This window comes from Sciurus carolinensis, chromosome 3, assembly GCF_902686445.1.
Source record: "Sciurus carolinensis chromosome 3, mSciCar1.2, whole genome shotgun sequence".
Classification (NCBI taxonomy): Eukaryota; Metazoa; Chordata; class Mammalia; order Rodentia; family Sciuridae; genus Sciurus; species Sciurus carolinensis.
Genome location: NC_062215.1, coordinates 33,323,556 through 33,344,282, shown reverse-complemented (window position 1 = coordinate 33,344,282; position 20,727 = coordinate 33,323,556). Strand labels below are relative to the sequence as shown.

Sequence of the window (20,727 nt, the reverse complement as noted above, 5' to 3'; positions counted from 1 at the left end):
GAGGTGGGAGAATAACCTGACCCCAGGAATTCAAGGTCAGTTCAAGACTCCACCACTTAAAAAAAAAAAAAAAAAAAAAAAAAAATCCCCTAAAAAATACCTATATTTATGCATGTAATAATTATTATAACAATAGTTGTTTATATAAATAAAATTTCAAAGCAACAAAGAAAAATCCAATGATTAAAATAAATTAGATACGATGAAGATACTACTTATGCTAAAAAGGAACGGTAACAAAATAATGACAGGAAATTATTAATAATATAAATTATGCTGCATGATCCCATTTACATATATGTGTGTGTATGTATGTATGTGTGTGTGTGTGTATGTATGTATGTGTATATATATATATATATATGACGTCTACTGAAAAAGTGTAATAAGACTACAACCAAAAAGTTAATAGGCACAGTGGCAAACATATGTAATCCCAGCTACTCCACTAAGGGAAGAGGATGGGAATGCAGTTCAGTGGTAAAGTGCCTCCTGAGTTCAATCTCTAGAACTAAAGGGGGAAAAAAAGCTAATAGTTGTTATTACAAGCTGAAAGTTATTTATTTACATATTTATGTTTCCCAATCTTTCTGCAGTATTTGTGTATTTTTATGTGTTTTTAGAAAATAAAAAAATAAGATAGGAAGATGCACTGTTTTAAAATGATTATGAAGAAAAATCATTGTCATGACAGAACAAGGTCTATTTAGGTAGAATTTTATTATGTACCATGCAAAGTAAAAAGCAAAACTGAAAGTTGAAAGTAGTTAAGAAATAAAATCCTAGCTGGGAGCAGTGGTACATGCCTATAAGCCCAGCAGCTCATAAGGTTGAGGCAGGAAGATCTTATTAATTATATTCAAATAATGTTAACAGAAAAACTTTAAAGGGCTTTTAAATTTTACTTTAAAACAGACAGAACTTATCCAAAATAGCCAAAAGACAGAAGCAACTCAAGTGTACATTGACAGATGAATAAACAAAACGTGGTATAAATACACATAGAATACAATTTGATCTTAATTTTTTAAGGAAGGAAATTGGAGGGGAGGTGACATGGGTGTAGCAATGACAGTAGAATGAATTGGACATTATGGCCCTATGTGCATATATGATTACATGACCTGTGTAACTCTACATCATGTACCAGATGAATGTGAAGTTATTCTCCATTTATGTATGATGTGTCAAAATGCATTCTACTGTCATGTATAACTAATTAGAACAAAAAAGATCACTAATTATATATGTATATAATTATATACTATACACACACACACACACACACACACACACATACACATACATACATACATATATATAAAACAAGGGAAGGAAACCGACTAATGCAGTGGTGTATACATAATTCCAGGATTGAGCTGAGGCAGGAGAATCCCAAGTTTGAGGGTAGTCACAGTAACTTAGCAAGGCCATGTCTCAAAAAATGAAAAGGACTGAGAATGTAGCTCACAGGAAAAGTGCCCCTGAGTTCAATCCCCAGTACCAAAAATAAATAAAAAATAAAATTCTAACGAGAATGGTAAAAATAAGCTGGGCGTGGTACAACATACTTTTGATACTTATAACTAGGAAGTTTCAGGCAGGAGGATTGGAAGTTCAAGGACTGCCTGGGCAATTTAGCAGACTCTGTCCCAAATTAAAAAAAAAGAAAAAGAGCTAAGAGTATATAGCTCCAGTGATATAGCACCCGCAGGTTCAATTCCCGGTATCACAAAACAAAACAAAACATTAAAGGCTAAAATGAGTTAGTTACTTAGGAGGCTGAAGCAAGAGGAACACAAGTTCCAGGTCAGTCTGGACAACTTAATGAGAACTCGGCTCAAAAAAAAAAAAAAAAAAAAAAAGGAAGGGCTGAGGATGTAGCTCAGTGTTAAAACAGAACCCTTGATTAGCATGTGAGAGGTCCTGGGTTCAGTCCCCAGAACTGGTGGGGGGAAAGGTAAAATGGAAAATTTTGTGTTTACTTAAATGTCATTAAAAAAACTAATATAACTAAATAAAACATAGATTCTAACTTAGAGAAGTAAATCACAGACTTTCAGGGTTATGAGAATTATTTATTTGCACACAATACAACATTGATTTGTTTTTGAAGTCAATTCAAAAAAGACATTTTGGTTATGATTTGTTACCTAATTTCAAAATTGTCCCTCTCCTCAAACATAATGCAAAAGAAAAGCAATTAGAAACTATGGTCCAATAGCTTTCTGTTCTAGGTTTGTGCTTTCAGGATGAAAACAGCAGAATCCAAAATGTCATGTTCTCTAGAATTACAACTTAACACACAAATAAAAAAACTGTTAAGTAATACATAATAAAAGAACATTAAAAAAAAAAAAAAGGTACTGGGGATTGAACCCAGGACATTCTACACGGAGCTACATCCTCAGTCCTTTTTTTCTTTCTTTTTTTTTTAATTTTGAGATGGTGTCTCATTAAATTGCCCAGGCTGGCCTTGATCCTCCTGCCTCAACTTCCTGAGTAGCTGGGATTACAGGCAGATAGGCCTTGATATTCTACTGTTAATGAATAAATACTAAAATAATCACTTTTTTTTTTTAAACAGTGCTGGAAAATGAAACCAATGTCTTGTGCATGCTAGGTGAATGCCCTAGTATAGAACTACATCCCTAATCCTCGATAATTACTTTTTGATTCAATAAAACAAAAATTAGCTAACCTGAACAATTAGTATCTTAATATCACCTCAAATCGCCAGTTTGTCCAAAAAGGTACTCAGTGCCTTTGACTTTTTTAAGAAAATTATTAAAACAGTACTAATCTCTTAAGAAGTATTTACACATTCATTAAGAATCCTAAATGAGGACTGGGGTTTTAGTTCACTGGAAGAGTGCTTGCCTAGCATGTGTGAGGCACTGGGTTCAGTCTGCAGTACCACATAAAAATAAGTAAATAAAGGTATTGTGTCCATCTACGTCTAAAAAAATTTTTTTAAAAAGATTTCAGGTTGGCAATCCACCTCAAATTTCTAGGTGAAACTAAGTTTTTATATGTCATATCTACATCTCAAAATATACCCCGGAGTCCCCACCCACACAGTACTGGGGATTGAACTCAGCAGGGCTCTACCTCTGAACAACATCCCCAGTCCTTTTTTGTTTTGTTTTGTTTTTAAATTTTGAAACAGGGTTTTATCACACTGCCAAGTCTGGCCTCAAAATTATGATCCTTCTGCCTCAGTCTCCCCAGTTGCTGAAATTTACAGGCATGTGCCACTGCGCCTGGTATCAAGATATCTTTTTAAACAAGAAACTGAACCAAAGAATCACTTGGCTCAAGGCCCAAACTGAGATGAAGCTTAACATATGGCTGAACTACATAGTTTGGGTCAGGAAGAAACAAGACAGAAGCACAATTTGTGCTCTAAAGCTGAGCACACATATGAAACACTGTGTGGGGGTGTTGATATATTACTCCACTCTACCACCAGATCTTCTTGGCAAAGAGTACTGTAATTCTGAATAATCTTGGCCTCATATTATCATGAATATGCAAATTAGAGGAAAACCCACATAATAAGGACACAGACAAAAGCATTTCTTTTAAGAACTTTTGGAATACTATTCCTTCATTAGGTAAAAGTTAGAGATCAGATGTTAGTGTTAAAGGATGGGGGCTGGGGTTCATGGTGTATCTAAATTCAATTCCCAATATAAATTTGGGCATTTAAGGGTTTTCAGGGTTTTTTTTTTGGGGGGGTTTGTTTTTTTGTTTTGGTGGTACTAGGGATGGAATCCAGAGGCACTCTACCACTGAGCCACATCCCCAGTCCTTTTTATTTTTAATTTTGAGATAGGATCTCACTAAATTTCCAAGACCAGTCTAGAACTTGCTTTTCTCCTGCCTTAGTCACCCAAGTAGCTGGGATTATAGGTATGTGCCACCTCACCTGTCAGGTTTTCAGTTTTTTATCTCAAATAAAAAGTGTTAATTTTTATAACTATTTTTCTCTGATATGCTTCTGTTTCCATCCTTTAAAGAGAAACTAAAAATCTAAAAGCATGTATTTCATGCAACACTGGGGTGAAGACTGAAGCTCAAGTGGTAGAGCACATGCTCAGCACACATGAGGCCTCAAATTCAATCCCAGGCACTCAATTGATGGTGACAACAAAAGGGCCCAACTTCCCAGGACACAAAGATTTCATGCAGCTGGGAGTGGTGGTGCATGCCTGTAATCCCAGCAACTCAGGAGGCAGAGGGAGGAGGATCCCAAGTTTGAAGCTAGCCTCAGCAACTTAGTGGAGCCCTAAGTAACTTGAGATCCTGTCCAAAAAAAAAAAAAAAAATTCAATTTTAAGAACTTGAAAATTCTGGTTTCAAATAATGAAGAATGAAATTATTTTAATTCTGCTAAATGAAGTCAACTTATTCTGATTATTATAAAGTATGCATATTACTTATCATACGGCTAGAAATAAAAAAAGTGTAGAAACATGGAATTTGTTTTTTTTTTTTAGTACTGGGGATTGAACTCACTTAACCACTGAGCCACATCCCCAGCCCTTTTTATATTTTATTTAGAAACAAGGTCCCACTAAGTCACTTAGGACCTTGCTAAGTTGCTGAGGCTGGCTTTGAACTCACAATCCTCTCTCTTGCTTTGGTTTCTCAGGCTGCTGGGATTACAGGCATGCGCCACCACACCTGGATTTTACCTAAAAAAGAAAATAAGAGCTACACATTCAGATTTGCTGGCAATCAATGCAATACTATAATTACCTTCTAGAAACAGTTGTTATAGGAAAAAAAGGAACAGACTGTATTATAGAGTCAGCTATAAAATGTGGATAATACTACCTACTTCATAGTTCTCTAAAAAGTAAAATGAAATTATACATATATACAGTGCTTTGTATAATAAAGGACAGTAAATATTCAACAGAAGGAAGCTGTTATTTACTACTTAACTAAACTTTCTGGATTTTTTGCTTTGTGGTTCCTCCCCCCCCCCCCCATTCTAGGGATGAAAACCAGAACCTTGCAGATGCTAGACAGGCACTCTATCCCTCAGTCACATCCCCAGGCTGGTTCTCTCACTTTTAATACTAAAAGGTCTGGATTTTTCAAAAAGTTATTGAAAAGATTACTTGAAATGTTTAACATGAACTTCTTAGAAAATACCTAGCACAAGCAAGCATGCACAAAATAGTATAGGATATAGGGAAAATGTCATAGTACAGTATTTGCCCAGTTCGAGGAGAATTCCTAAGAACGTTTATATAATTGTATGTACTTTACAGAATAACCTAAATCTGGGGAAGTATAAGCAATATGTTTTTAAAAAACTCTCAGCTGGAAAACTATTACCAAGTCTCTACAATAGGATTTGTTGCTAAGAAGAGAATTTTGTGAATCTAGTCCAGGTTAAGCATCCCCAATTTGAAAATCCAAACTTCTACAAAATGCAAAATTTTTTGAGCACCAACATGATGCTAAGCAGAAAAATTCCATATCATGAAACTTTATTTCAGCTACAAAATTATGAAAACTTGTATAAAATTACCATCCAGCTATGCATATTAAGACACAAATTGTGTTCAGACTTGGGTCCCATTCTTAAGACAACTCATCATGTATTTGCATATATTCTAAAATCTGAAGAAACAAAAAATTCTAAAACACTCCTGGTCTCAAGCATTTTGAATAAGGAATACTCAATAAGCATACAATAATTTATATACAGAATTTGGGGGAAATAGTCAATTGTAAAACACTTCACATTAGTTTTATGGCTTGAATCTGAAATGTCCCCCATAAGCTCATATGTTAAAGGCTTGGTCCCCAATGCTGAGATAGGGATTTTCAGAAGTGACTGGATCATGAGGGCTCTAACTTCATCAATGAGTTGACTCACTGATGGATTCACAGATGAATGGATATTGGTAGGTGGTAAAAACTGTAGTAGGTGGGACCTAATTGAAGGGAGTAGGTCCTTGGGGACATGCCCCTAAAAACTACATCTTGTTCCCAGCTGCTTCTCCCTGCCCTCTTCTTGCCACCAAGAGGTGAGCAGTTTTGGTCCACAACACCATGCCATGATGTTCTCCTCATCAGAAGCCCACAGCCATGGGGACCAAGCAACAACTGAATTATCTGAAACTGTGAGCCAAAATAAATCTTTCCTCCTTTAAATTGTTTTTCTCAGGTTATTCTGTCAATGGAAAACTGACAAAATTATGGGAAAAAGAGTTATCTGAGCTCTTTGGAAATATCATCTCTTTTTTTCCCCCCAGTCCTAGGGCAATCTATCAGTACGCTACATCTCCAGTCTCCTACACACTCACCCCTTTTTAAATTTTGAGACAGGGTCTTGCTAAGTTGCCAAGGTTGCCATAAAACTTGCAATCCTCCTGCTTCAGATTCCCAAGTAGCTGGGATTACAGATGTGTACCACCATGCCTAGTTGGAAATGCTAATCTTTCAAGGAGACAAAAACTTGCATGAATCAATGTAAAATATGTATGCACAAGTGTAATTAGTTTTGCTATGAACTCAGTGTCAGTAAAACCTAACTTAAGCATGTTTTTTTCAGTTTTAGGACAAACAAATGCAGCTTAAAAAAAACAAAACAAACAAACAAAAAAAAACAGGGGCTGGGGTTGTGGCTCAGTGGTACAGCACTTGCCTAGCACGTGTGAGGCACTGGATTCAATCCTCAGCACCACATAAAAGTAAACAAAAGTTACAAAAAAAATAAAAAATAAAAACAAATAACAACAACAACAGAAAAAAAAAAAAAAAACCAGAAAATATCACTAACTAGGCCCAATATGTATTTAGGTGACTATTCTACCTTTACCCACATATTGCCTCAGTTTCCTCTGTAGGTTATGCCAATTAATCACAAGGCAGAAAGGCTGGCATGAATCTGACATTTTTGGAAGTACAAAATAAAAGACTTCATAGCTTTCAATGGCCTATTTTAAAGAAAAGGAAAGCTGGTTCATTCAATAGCTCAGCAGCTTTAAAAACAAACACAAAGGTTTCATGCTGCCATGATTTTATTTTAAAGAACAATACTTGTGAAAGGCAGGTAAGTAACTGGGTAATAAAAGCAGGATAATACAAAAAAATTTTAAAAAGACACAATTTCATACAAGAACTATATTAAGCAACTAAAAAGCCATCCTATTTTCCACATAAATTAGTCCTAAAGCTAACCTCAAAATTTTTCTTTTGTCTTCATTTTATTCTTCTTTCAATTCCTTCTGTGAACACAGAGTACCACTTCATTATGTATGGCTAATAAATAATTTCAAAGAGCTTTAGAAGGTGGCATTCCTTAGTCACTTACTTGCTTCAGATGCATGCACCCCATCATTTAAAAATTCCAAAAAATTTGGTCTAAGTAATGCCAACAAGGTAGCAAAAGCATTAGCTTAGAATCACTATAAATCTTGTCCTGGGAACTAGCTCTAAGAAGCTAATAACTATTGAGCATAATTGACCTAATATTCACAATTATTAACTTTTTTCTTTACCTACCTTTGTTTTCTGTCCCAATGAAAAATTAGCCGTATTGTAGCAGCGTGTCCCCAACTTTCCCCTGAAAGAAAAGAACATAACTTTATATTGCCTTGCTGACTAGGCTATAAGTTCCTTAGAATACCAAATATAGTCTTACTTTATCAAATTTAATGCAATAAGAATCTACTTTGTTTTAAAATCCTGGGAAGCAAGTAACATGCTAAGATTGATACAGTTTTACTGATCTAGGGAAATACTACAAATCATTAGCCTCTTTTGCTTCTAGGGAATTTATTCATATCATTCAGTGTTTCAGTCTTCCATGTCATCTCTCCCACTAACGACTAACACATTTTCAACTCCCCCCAAAAAAGAAAACCTCTAACATTCTTTTTTTTTTTTTTTTTTTTTTTTTAAGATGAGATCTATGTTGTCCAGGCTTCCCTCAAACTCCTGGGCTCAAGTGAGCCTCCTATCTCAGTCCCCCAAGTACTTGGAACAATAAATGTGCATCGTTGTGCCTGGCGAAAAAATATTTTTACAGATTTTAGTGGAAATACATCTTGTGGTATTTTGTTCTAACAAAATCATGCTGAGGCTAGGAACAGAGTCATAAGTCTACTCAAGGTAGTATGATATGTATTTAAATGGATTCATCCTTTCCTCTTTGCTAAGGCTGTGAGGTTTTGATAGTAGTAGTCATCTTTTGAATATTTGTACCTGACAGAATAATTGACAGATCGTAAATATTCAGTATATGTTTGTTAAATTAGTGAAAGGATCAATCAATGTCTCAGAGCACTGTGCTTGGTGCTAAAATTTGTCAATGAACAAAATACTCTCTGCTCTCATAGAGCTTATAGCACTCAATAAACAAAATGAAAAGGCAGAAAAATGTCAAACTAAAAATGCTCATCTCATGAATTTACCTACCTAATGCAGGAACCAGTAAGGCCTGATTTTTATCAATCTTTGTTGTCATTTGATTCGTTAAAATTACCTACAAAAGCAAAAATGTGAGAAAATCAGGTGTCTCCCTGCAAAATGATCAAGTAAATAGTCCTGTGATTTCTGAATACAATAACTACTAAAGAAAATGTTAGACACATATTTAGAAAATAAAACTTTTCCAATGAATTTCTTTAAATATACCCATAAGCCTAGCCATGGTGGCACATACCTGTAACCCCAATGACTTGGGAGATTGAGGCAGGAGGACCTCAAATGCAAGGCCAGCCTCAGAACTTAAGGAAGCCCTAAGCAACTTAACAAGACCCTGTCTCAAAAAAAACAAAACAAAACAAAACAAAACAAAAAAAAAAACAAAACAAGGGCTTGGGATCTAGCTTAGTGGTTAAGTGCACTGCATTCAATTGTTAGTACAGAAAGAAAAAAAAAAAAGTCTGCCCATAAAAATTAGTTATCTAATAACATTCTTTTCTTTCTTTTTCCCCCCCATACTGGGGATGTAACCCAAGGATTCACCCACATGCTCTACCACTGAGTTACACCCCAAGCAGGGCTGCCAAGTCTGGAACTTGCAACCCTCCTGCTTCAGCCTCCCAAGCTGATGAGACTAAAGTTGTGTACCACCACACCCAGCACAATATTAGCTACAATTTATTGAGGGCTTGCCACAAAACCAGTAACATTTTGTTTGCTCTACATATAAATACAAATATTGATCTTGTCAGTTTTGGAGCAGGAGAAATTAAGACATGGAAAAACTAGGTAACCTGACAAAAGACTGCAGCTGTTAAACTGAGCTGGTAGATCCCAAAAGAAGAGAAGAATGAGCTGGTGTGGTGGTACACACCTGTAATCCCAGCAGTTCCGGAGGCTGAGGCGGGAGGACTGCGTTCAAAGTCAGCCTCAGCAACTCAGCAAGGCCCTAAGCAACTCAGCTGGGGAAGTGACTCAGTGGTTAAACACCTCTGGGTTTCAATACCCACACCCCCCCCCCCCCCAAAAAAAGAAAAGAATGATTATCAATGACAAACAACAGTTGCAGCAAAGCAACATCAAGAGCTGGTGTTACTCTCAGTAGAGAACGTTGCACCCCTTCCTTGTTCATGATGCTCTACACATTCAGAGAAAATTTGTTTTTTTTTTTTCAGTACTGGGGACTGAACCCAGGGCCATGTTAGCACTGGGCTACATTCCCAGCCCTTTTTATTTTTATTATTTTGAGACAAAGTCTACATTACCCAGGCTGACCATCAAACTTAAAATACTCCTGCCTGAGCCTCCCAATCAGAAAACTTTTTAATAGATAAGAAGGGGTGGGGGTAGAGGGGTGGTATGGTATAGTCTGTAAGAGGTTGAACTCTGCAGTAAAACTCTGCAGGTTCCTTACCATTGTGGCATACTGTGAATTACATGACCTTGACAAGAACAGAGAAGTTCTTTCTGTAAAAATGTTAGAATAAAAGAAACCAAACCAAATAATACATAAAGAACAAGAACATAAAGAACAAAAGCTTCATAATTTGAAGCATTAGAAAAACTTTACTTTTAAAATTAAAGTTTTTTGTAAGTCAGTAAAATAATCAGAACACAGCAGCAATGTCAGTAGTGGTAACGAATATTTACTGAGTACTGAATACATGCCAGAGACACTTAAATACAATTTACTTTCATTATCTTATCTAATCTTTATAACTATTCTATAATGGGGTACTATTTATTTATTTATTGCATTTGGGGTAGTGGGAATTGAACCTAGGGTGCTTTAGCACTGAGCTGCATTCCAAGACCTTTTTATTTTTTATTTTGAGACAGGGTATCCCAAAGTTGCTTAGGGCTTTGCTGAATTGCTGAGACTGGCCTTGAATTTACAATCCTCCTGCCTCAGTCTCCTGAGTCTCTTGGATTACAGGTAGCACCAATGCACGTGGTTAAATTGGGATTGTTATTCCAGTTTTACAAAAATATGAGAAATTAGAGGCTTAGAAAGATTGAGTCAGAGTTCTTTACCATTATTGTCTCCCTAGAATTTTTTTATTCAAAGGAGAAAAAAACCTCAATGTTTCTATTTTTAGGGAGAAGACAAATATGGCATTGAAATTTATCATTTTACAGAGAAAAAACAAGTGAGAAAAAATATGAGCTCTAACTTCATAAAGTATAATACAAACAGAAAAAGTAGGAAACTCAGTGACCAGATCAAATAATTCTAAAGTAAAACTATAATAGTTTGCTAGTACTAACCATTATTGCTGTACTCAGAGATGGCCCTCAAAGCTAAAAATATTGCTAATTCTCTTGGATGAAATAGTGGCCTATGGAAAAGACTCCATGTTTTGACAATCATTTTATTTTTTGATTCCAAGGGTTGAACCTAGAGTCTTGAGCATTCTAAGCACATAATCTACTTATGAGCTACTCCTCCACACAACCCCAACAGTAATTTCTTCTTTTTTTTCTGGTGATACTAGGGATTAAATCCAGGGGCACTCTATCACTGAGCTATATCCCCAGCGCCCCACCCCCTTGCTTTTTTAAGAAATTGTTTTCTCTCCACATTTTTAATTGGTGCATAGTTATACATAATGGTGGAATTTGTTGTTACATATTAGTACATCACACAGTATAACAATATAATCTGACCAATATTCCTGCCCCAGCACTTCTTGCCTCCATCCTTCCCTCCCACTGATCCTTTTCCTCTATTCTACTGATCTCCCTTTGCTTTCCATGTGATCACCCCATCACCTTTCTTTTCCTTTTTCCTCTAGCTTCCACATGAGAGAAAACATGACCTTTGACCTTCTGAGTTGACTTATTTTGCTTAACATGATAGTCTCAAGTTCCATCTATTTTCCTTGCAAATGACATAATTTCATTTTTCCTTATGGCTGAATAAAATTCCATTGTATACATACACCACATTTTCTTTTATCCATTCATCTGTTGATGGACACCTATAATTAATTCCATAGTTTGGCTAATGTGAATCGCATTGCTATAAACACGGGTATGCATGTACTGCTATAATATGCTGACTTTAATTCTTTAGGATAAATACTGAGGAGCTGAACACCCGGGTCAAACGCTGGTTCCATACCTAGTCTTTTGAGGAACCTCAATACTGATTCCCAGTGGTTGTATTAATTTACAATCCCTTGAACAGTGTCAAAGTGTTCCTTTTTCTCCAAATCCTCTCCGGCATTTATTATTGTTCATATTCTTTTTTTTTTTTTTGTACTGGGGATTGAACCCAGGGTCAATCAACCACTGAGCCACATCCCCAGTCCCTTTTTTGTATTTTATTTAGAGACACTGTCTCACTGAGTTGCTTAAGCCCTCTCTAAGTTGTTGAGGCTGGCTGGCTTTGAACCTACAATCCTGTTGACTCAGTCTCCCAAACCATTGGGATTATAGGAACGTACCACCATGCCCAGCCAAAAGTGGTTATTTTAATATTTTTCCAATACTGATCTTCCCTCCAGAAAGAAGACATTTACTATTTAGCAAGCTGAAACTGGTAGCGGGGAAAAAAAAATTCTCTGAAAAGCAACAGAAGTTCCTTACTTAAAAAAAAAAAAAAAATCATTTCCCATTCTAGAATAAATGAATTCAGCAAAGTAGCAGGATATAAAATTGACACCTATAAGTCAAATGCATTCCTAAACATTAATGATGAATCCAATGAAAGAGAAATTAGGAAAACTACCTCATTCACAATAGTCTCAAAAAAAAAAAAAAAATCGATCTAATAAAAGAGGTGAAAGAACTCTACAATGAACACTAAACTCTACAGAACACTGAAAAAAGAAACTGAAGACCTTAAGATGGAAAGATCTCCCATGCTCTTGGACAGGCAGAATTTATATTGTCAAAATGGTCATACTACCAAAAGTGTTATATAGATTCAATGCAATTCCTATTAAAATCCCAATGACTTTCTTCACGGAATTAAAGAAGGCAATCATGAAATTCATTTGGAAAAATAAGGGACCCAGAATAGCCAAGGCAATCCTTAGCAAGAAAAATGAAGCAGGAGGAATCACAATACCAGACCTTAAACTACACTACAGAGCAATAGTAAAAAAATGGCATGGTACTGGCACCAAGACAGATATGTAGACCAATGGTAAAAAATAGAAGACACAGAGACAGACCCACATAAATACAGTTATCTCATACTAGACCAAGGTGCCAAAAAAATACACTGGAGAAAACAAACGGTGCTAGGAAAACTGGAAATCCATATATAGCAAAATGAAATTAAACTTCTATCTAACCCTGCACAAAAATCAACTCAAAGTGGATCAAAGATTTAGGCACTAGAACAGAGACTCTGTGCTTCACAGAAGAAAAAGTAGGTCCAAATCTCCACCATGTCAGCTTAGGACCTGACTTCCTTAACAAGACTTCAGAAGCACAAGAAGTAAAATTAAGAATCAGTAAATGGGATGGAATCAAACTAAAAAGCTTCTTCACAGCAAAGGAAACAATCAATAAGGTAAAGAGAGAGCCTACAGAATGGGAAAAAATCTTTACCATATGTACCTCAGAGCATTAATCTCCAGGATATACAAAGAACTCAAAAAACTTGAACACCAAAAAAACAAATAACCCTATCAATAAATGGGCTAAAAAAAATAAATAAATGGGCTAAGGAACTGAACAGATACTTCACAGAAGAAATACAATCAATCAACAAATATATGAAAAATATTCAACATCTCTAGCAATTAGACAAATGCAAATTAAAACTACACTGAGATTCCTTCTCACTCCAATCAGAATGGCAATCATCAAGAACACAAGCAACAATAAATGTTGGTGAGAATGTGGGGAAAAAGGTACACTTGTACATTGCTGGTGGGACTGTAAATTGGTGCAATCACTTTGAAAAGCAATATGGAGATTCCTAAGAAAATTTGGATAGAACCATTATTTGACCCAGGTTTCCCACTCCTCAGTTTATACCCAAAGGACTTAAAATCAGCATACTACAGTGATGAAGCCACATCTATGTTTACAGCAGCTCAATTCACAATAGCTAAACTATGGAACCAACCTAGGTGCCCTTCAACAGATGAATGGATAAAGAAATTGTGGTATACATATACAATGGAATATTACTCAGCCCTAAAGAAGAATGGCATGTGCAGGTAAATGGATGGAACTGGAGAATATTATGCTAAGTGAAATAAGCCAATCCCAAAGAACCAAAGGCAGAATGTTTTCTGATATGCAGATGCTAATTCACAATAAGGTGGTGGGGGGGGAATAGGGGTATTCTGGACTAGACAGAGGGGAGTGAAGGGAGGGGAGAGGACGTGAGGGTAGGAATCATAGTAGAATGAATTGGACATTATGACCCTATGTACATATATGATTACATGACCTATGTAACTCTACATCATGTACAACCATACAAATGTGAACTCATTCTCCATTTATGTATGATGTGTCAAAATGCATTCTACTGTCATGTATAACTAATTAGAACCAATTTTTAAAAAGCCATTTCCATTAGACTAAGAAGAAAATGCTGTTTTGGATGTGAGGGTGATCTGGCTATAAAATCTATCACCCATTCATCACCAGGACTGATTCAGCTGACTCTGGGTGGCTAGAAGGGTATCCCCTTCCTCCCTCAACTCTCCATGTGCATCCCTCCCAAAGCTGCATGCTTGGTCCAAGAGGGTGATCTTCCCTGATAGAGGAGGATCGTTCTTCAGTCAAGGATATGAGTAGCTGCATTCCCCTGCTAGAACCTCCAAACGAGCTCTCAAGAAAAGGCTGTATGAGCTGAAGAGACAGTTCAGCAGTAAAGCACTTGCCTGGCATGCTTAAGGTCCTGGGTTCAATCCCCATCACCACATAAAAAATCAACAACTACGACAACAATAAAGTGATTTAAAAAAAGAAAAAGAAAAGCTGTTTGGCTGTTTCTATTGCAGTAGCAATATACCAAAATTTTGTTTAGCTAGAAATAATTCTAGTTCATCTAGATCTCAAACAGATACCAAATGAATTACATGATTTTTTTTTTTTTAAGTACCCACTCCTTAAGTGTACCTTCTTCATTTTTTGCCTCATACCAGGCCTCTTAGAACAAGTTAGGCAGGAATTTGAATTGGTAATTAACTGAAGTGTATGACTAACTAGCATTCCCAACATGCTGAGTAATACCTCTTACTGTACATTCTGCTTAAGTTTTAGCCTCTGGAATATTTGCTTATGTCCACACTTTTTATTTAGAGGTGTGATGTTGATGTCCAGATTCATAGCCATTAGTCACATGTGGCTTTTTAAAAATTAAATTAAAACTAGAAATACAATTCCTCAGTGGCATTAGCCATATTTCAAGTACTCAAAGGTCTAGACTGCACATTTCTATCTTTTCAAAAGTTTTATCGGCCAGTGCTGGTTCATAGTATTTAGTCTATCCATTATATAGATTAGTCTATATTCAAGAAAATGAACCAGTGTCTAGCATCCTAAAATTCAATTTTGAATTATTAGTAAATATTTATAAAATAATCATACTATTTCCGCAAAATATTGGATCTAACATGACACAAATAACCATGTGATTACTCCAAGGTTCTAATAAATAAGACTTTAAAACAGTAAAGTTAACATTTTGAAATTATAAGTTTCAGAGTTTTAAAAATACTTGCACTATCCAAATGTCCTTCAACTGATGATAAACAAAATGTGGCATACTCATAAAATGCCAAATTATTTAGTCATTAAAAGGATATTGAGAGCACAGTGATACATTGCCATAATCCCAGTGACTTGTGAGGCTGAGGCAGGAGGATCACACGTTTGAGGCTAGACTCAGCAATTTAGCAAGGTCCTAAGTGGCATGGTGAAACCATGGCTCAAAATAAAAAGTAAAAGCTGGGCATGGTGGCACATGCCTGTAATCCCAGTGGCTTGAGAGTCTATGACAGAAGTTCAATGTCAGCCTTAGCAAATTAGCAAGGCCCTATACAACTTAGTGAGACCCTATCTCAAAAGAGAAAAAAAAAAAAAAAGGGCTGGTGCCAAGCAAGGTGGCATACGCCTGTCTGTAATCCCAGCAGCTTCTGAGGCTGAGGCAGGAGGACTGTGAGTTCAAAGCTAACCTCAGCAAAAATGAGGTGCTAAGCAACTCAGAGAGAACCTGTCTCTAAATAAAATACAAAACAGGGTTGGGGAGTGACTCAGTGGTGAAATGTCCTGAGTTCAGTTCCCAGTACCCCCAAAAAACAAAAGGGGCTGGGGAAGTAGCTCAGTGGTAAATTGCCCCTGGGTTCAATCCCCACAAACAAACAAAAACAAAGGGGGCTCGGGACACGGCTTAGTGATAAGGTGCCTCTGAGTTCAAACTCCAGTACCAAAAAGAATAGAAAAATAGGCTGGGGATGTGGCTCAGTGGTAAAGCGCCTCTGAGTTTTTTAGTGCCAAAAAACTAAACTAAACTAAACTAAAACAAAATGATGCTGATATGTGTTACAACATGGATGAATCTTTGTGGTTTTTTAAAAAAAAATATGCTAGGCAAGCATTCTATCACTAAGCTGCATTCCCAGTTAAACCTGGATGAAGGGTAGAGATAGATCTCAGTGGTGGAGTACCCTGGATTTGATCCCCAGTTAAACATGGATGAGTACTGAAAACATTATGCTAAGTGAAAGAGGCCATACATTAGAGGTCATATATTCTATGATTCTATTTATATGAAATGTCCAGAAGAGACAAATTCAGAGAGACATAAAGCAGATGAGTGGTTGTTAGGGACTATGGGGAGGGTAGAACTTTCCCTGTATATGACATCAAGTTTGCCACAGAAGAAATTTCCATGAGATCTTAAAGAAGAAAGTAAAGACATTTGTAATAATCTGAAGATCACTGTGGAGCAGAGATTTCTTTTTAGATAGTGGAGACAGTTCCATGACTCTCTGAACTTTCCCAAAACACTGAATTGTATACTTTAAAAGGGTGAGTTTTATGACATGCAAATTACATCTTATTAAAGCAGTTATAAAATTTTCTACTAATAACTAAAGAAGTACATTTTTTAAATGAATTTTCCTAGCTGGGAACAGTGGCATACGCCTATAATCCCAGCAGCTTGGGAGGCTGAGTCAAGAGGGTCGAGAGTTCAAAGCCAGCCTGAGAAACTTAGCAAGGTCCCAGGCAACTCAGTGAGACCCTGTCTCTAAATAAAATATAAAAAGGGCTGGATGTGGCTCTGTGGTTAAGCATCCCCTGGTTTAATCCTTGGTACCAAAAAAAAAACAAAAAAAAAAAACAAAAAAAAAAACAAAGGACTTTCCTTATTTCATCTTGGCACAGAATTAGAAGACTGGTAATACCAAAGGGTGGTAAAGATGTGGGAAAACAAGAATTTTCATTCATTGCTAAAGAGAATATATTCTGGAACATGCTTTCAGAGAGTAATTTAAGAGTACAAAACAAAATGCTTAAAAACAGATTCCTCTGCCAGGTGTGATGGCACACACGAGTAATCTCAGCAATTAGGGAGGCTAAGGCAGAGGGTTTTGAGTTTGAGGTCAGCCTCAGTGGGTCTGCAAGACCCTAAGCAACTTAGCTAGATCCTATCATCTCAAAAAACAAACAAAAAAATAGTATAGCTCAGTGGTAGAATGCACCTGGGTTCAATTTCTAGTACTACAGGGGGGGAAAAAAAAAACAATTCCTCTGGTTTAATACTTTCACATTAAGGAATTTATTCCAACTGGGGATGGTGGCACACACCTGTAATCCCAGAAACTCAGGAGGCTCAGGCAGGAGGATTCCAAGTTCTAGATCAACATCAGCAACTTAGCAAGACACTGTCTCAAAATTAAAATTTAAAGAAGGGGTGGAGAATAGAGCTCAGTGGTAGAGCACCCTGGGTTCAATCCCCAGTACCTGCATCCAGAAAAATAAAAATGGGTTCTAAGCCAGGTACAGTGTTGTGTGCCTGTACTTCCAGCCATGAGTGAGGCTAAGTCAGGAAGATTGCAAATTTGAGACCATACTGGAAAAATTAACAACAATATAATATAAATCTCAAATATAAAAACAATCTCAAAATAAAACATAAAAAGGGCTGGGGACATAACCCAGTGATAGAGCACTTGCCTAGTATGTATGAGGTCCTAGGTTCCATTCCCAGGACCACAGAAAGATAAAAGAAAGAATAAGAAAAGATGAAGCTGTTTCTGTTAAAACAGACCTAGTCAGGTGTGGTGAAACACCCATATAATCCCAGCTACTCGGCAGGCTGAAGCAGGATGATCTCAAGTTCAAAGTCCAGTGTGGGTAACAGTGAAATCCAGTCTCAAGAAAATAAACTTTAAAAATTATGCAACCCATTAATCTTGAGTGCCCTCTACTGGGGATTCATCATTGATTCAGGTATTAACCAAGCCAAATTAATGGCAAGAATGAATTCAAACATAGAAGCTATGCTTCTCAGAATATGGCAAAAAATGTGAAAATATGTATGTTTTAAATTTTATAGAGGGAAATCTATATTAATTTATTATGCATTGCAGGTGTGTGTTTAAGGACTCTAATCAGGATAAAAACAAAGAAATTAAGTAAAACAGTTTAATCTTCCATCTTCTCCCCAGACAAGACTACATTTGTCAGTGGTAGGGTTGGGTAACAGAGTGAAAAGTAACAGTAAACAGGTGGTTTATTTTAAAAGGGGAAAAAAAAAAAAAAGCCACACATGGTGTGTGCCTGTAATTTCAGCTACTCAGGAGACTGAGGCAGGATTATAAATTCAAAGCCAGACTGATATTTCGTGTGACATCAAAAACACAAAGAAAGCTTACTTTTTTATCTCTTCATTTCTGAGCTTATATTTACCTCTCTCCTATTTCAAATCTAAAAGAGTTGGCTCTACCTTAACACAGCTAGGTTGTTTACATTATGATATTTTTCAATCCTATATTAACTATGAAATGATCAAAGACTCAGTAAAGAAAAATGAGGATATTAGAAGGGCTCACCTCAGAAACATCAAATATATATTTAGATAAAGAAAACAATACAATTACCAAAGGTGGCACTTATTTATCAAAGTCTGTTTTTTAAAAATAACATACATTGAATATGCTTGTTATTTCACAGGAAAACAGATACAAAACACTTATGACTGGTATTAATTCTTTTTACAAACCAAATAAAAATAAAACTACCTTCAAAACTGTAGCCACTGGGTGTGGTGGTGTAATCGACCAGTAATCCCAGCAGCTGGGGAAGCTGAGGCAGGAGGATCAAAAGTTCAAGGTCAGGCCTCAGTAACTTAGTGAGACCCTGAGCAACTTAGTGAGACCCTGTCTCAAAATAAAAACTAAGGGACTGAGATTGTGGCTTAAGGGTAGAATACTTGCCTACCATGGGTGAGGCACTGGGTTCCATTGTTGGCACCACATACAAATAAATGTTCATCAACAACTAATAAAAATATTTTAAAAATAAAATAAAAAAATAAAAATTGGGCTGGAGAATGTGACTCAGTGGTAAAGTACCTCTAGGTTTAATTCTCAGTACCAAAACAAAACAAAATAGAACAAAAAAAAAAAAAAAAAAAAAAAAACCCGTGTACACGTATTTTTTCCTTTTTAGTATGGCAAAATCTGCCTTGGTATTTGTAGACATTAATATTTTGTACAGTCTTAACTTTATTAAAAAAATTCTCTTGACCAGTAATACTTACAGCTAATCTGTGATTATTCGCAAGGCTGATCATTTGCTGGGCTAGGCCATTTAGTAATCGAGTTCGAAGGGAGAGGTCATCAAGGTCATGACGAAAAGGAAAAGCAATGCCATCTACTATCACTAATCGAACCTAAACAAAGAGATAATGATATTAAAAATAATAAAAATGGCATCCAAAAAACATAATTCATATAGAAAAAAATACTTTAAAATCCAGGGTTTTTTTCCTAACTCCTCAAAGAAAGGCTGTCATTTGAAAAGTTATAAATTTATTTATCCAGTGATTTTTGAAGTAATTACCAAAAATCAAAAGGCACTGTTTTGACAATTTAACTCAAAAAGAAAAAGAAATAACAATCTTCATATAACATGCCAGTGTACACAGTTTTTATGGAGGTATTTTACACTGATAAAGTACATTTAAATTCTTGGTAAAGGGCTGGAGGTACAAGCTTAGTAGTAGAACACTTGCCTAGCATTCATGAGGCCTGGGTTCAAGGCCCAGCATCACCCAAAAAAAAAAAAAAAAAAAAATTGTTAAAATAAATTTCTCCATTAATTATACCAATTTTATGCACATATGTATGTATTTTGGTATTTGGGGGTCAAACCCAGGACCTTGTGCACCCTAAGCACACATTCTACCACTAAGGACACCCCCAGCCCAATTAAGCATAATGATTTTACCTTCAGGGTTCCTGTTCTGTTATAAACAAAACAAAACAAAAAACACCCTCTTCAGCAGAGGGCAGGCATGGGTGGCCCATACCTAAAGTCCTTTACAGGGGAAATACCACAGAATGACAGGCTAGAGAATATTGTTTCTTCTTCTACTCCATGATCAATGACATCAAGTCAACAGCCTGAAATCATCCATAATAGGAGTATTTTCTCCATGGAAATCAGCAAACAGATCAGCTACAGATCTGAGCTTATTTTATTATTAAAAATCTACTTAACAATGTGAGGTAGAAAATGTCAACATCAGAATTTTAAAATGTGTTGTACCTGTAGCCATTATGTTGTTAATTTCACCAAAAATCTAGGAAATATTCAGTCAGGTGTGGTGGCACATGCCTACAATCCCAGTGACCTGGGAGAATGAAGCAGGAAGATCACAAATTGGAAACCAGCCTTAGCAATTTAGCAAGGCCCTATGTAATTTTACAAGACCCTGTCTCAAAAAATAAAAAAAGGCGGGTATGTGGTTCAGTAGTTAAAACACTCCTGAGTTCAATCCCTGTTACCCATAGTCCCCCCAAAAAACCTAGGAAATATTCTAGTATTAGAAAACAAACAAACAAAACAAAAAAGAAAGAAAGAAAACTAACCTGCCAGGCATAGTGGCACACACCTATAATTCCAGCAACTCCAGAGGCTGAGGCAGGAGCACCAGCCTCAACAACTGAGACCCTGTCTCAAAAAAATAAAAAAACAGACGGGTGTAGTGGCACACACTTGTAATCCCAGCAACTCGGGAGACTGAGGCAGGAGGATCTCGAGTTCAAAGGCAGCCTCAGCAATTTA

General features: G+C 36.3%; 1 protein-coding gene across 5 annotated transcripts in view; it reads right to left on the bottom strand.

Annotated features, from left to right (window-relative positions):
* Rad51c (RAD51 paralog C) overlaps nucleotides 1-20,727 on the bottom strand; it is a 32,661-nt gene that overhangs the window by 2,596 nt on the left and 9,338 nt on the right. For 3 of the 5 annotated variants that reach the window (XM_047545272.1, XM_047545273.1, XM_047545274.1), the window contains exons 5-7: nucleotides 19,199-19,330; nucleotides 8,446-8,512; nucleotides 7,531-7,591 (exon numbers count right to left, since the gene is read on the bottom strand). In XM_047545272.1, coding sequence (XP_047401228.1) covers nucleotides 7,531-7,591; nucleotides 8,446-8,512; nucleotides 19,199-19,330 — 260 coding nt within the window. Of the gene's footprint in view, nucleotides 1-6,394; nucleotides 6,463-7,225; nucleotides 7,254-7,530; nucleotides 7,592-8,445; nucleotides 8,513-19,198; nucleotides 19,331-20,727 lie in introns of those variants that run through there. The other 2 variants (XM_047545275.1, XM_047545276.1) reach the window with 2 other exon arrangements.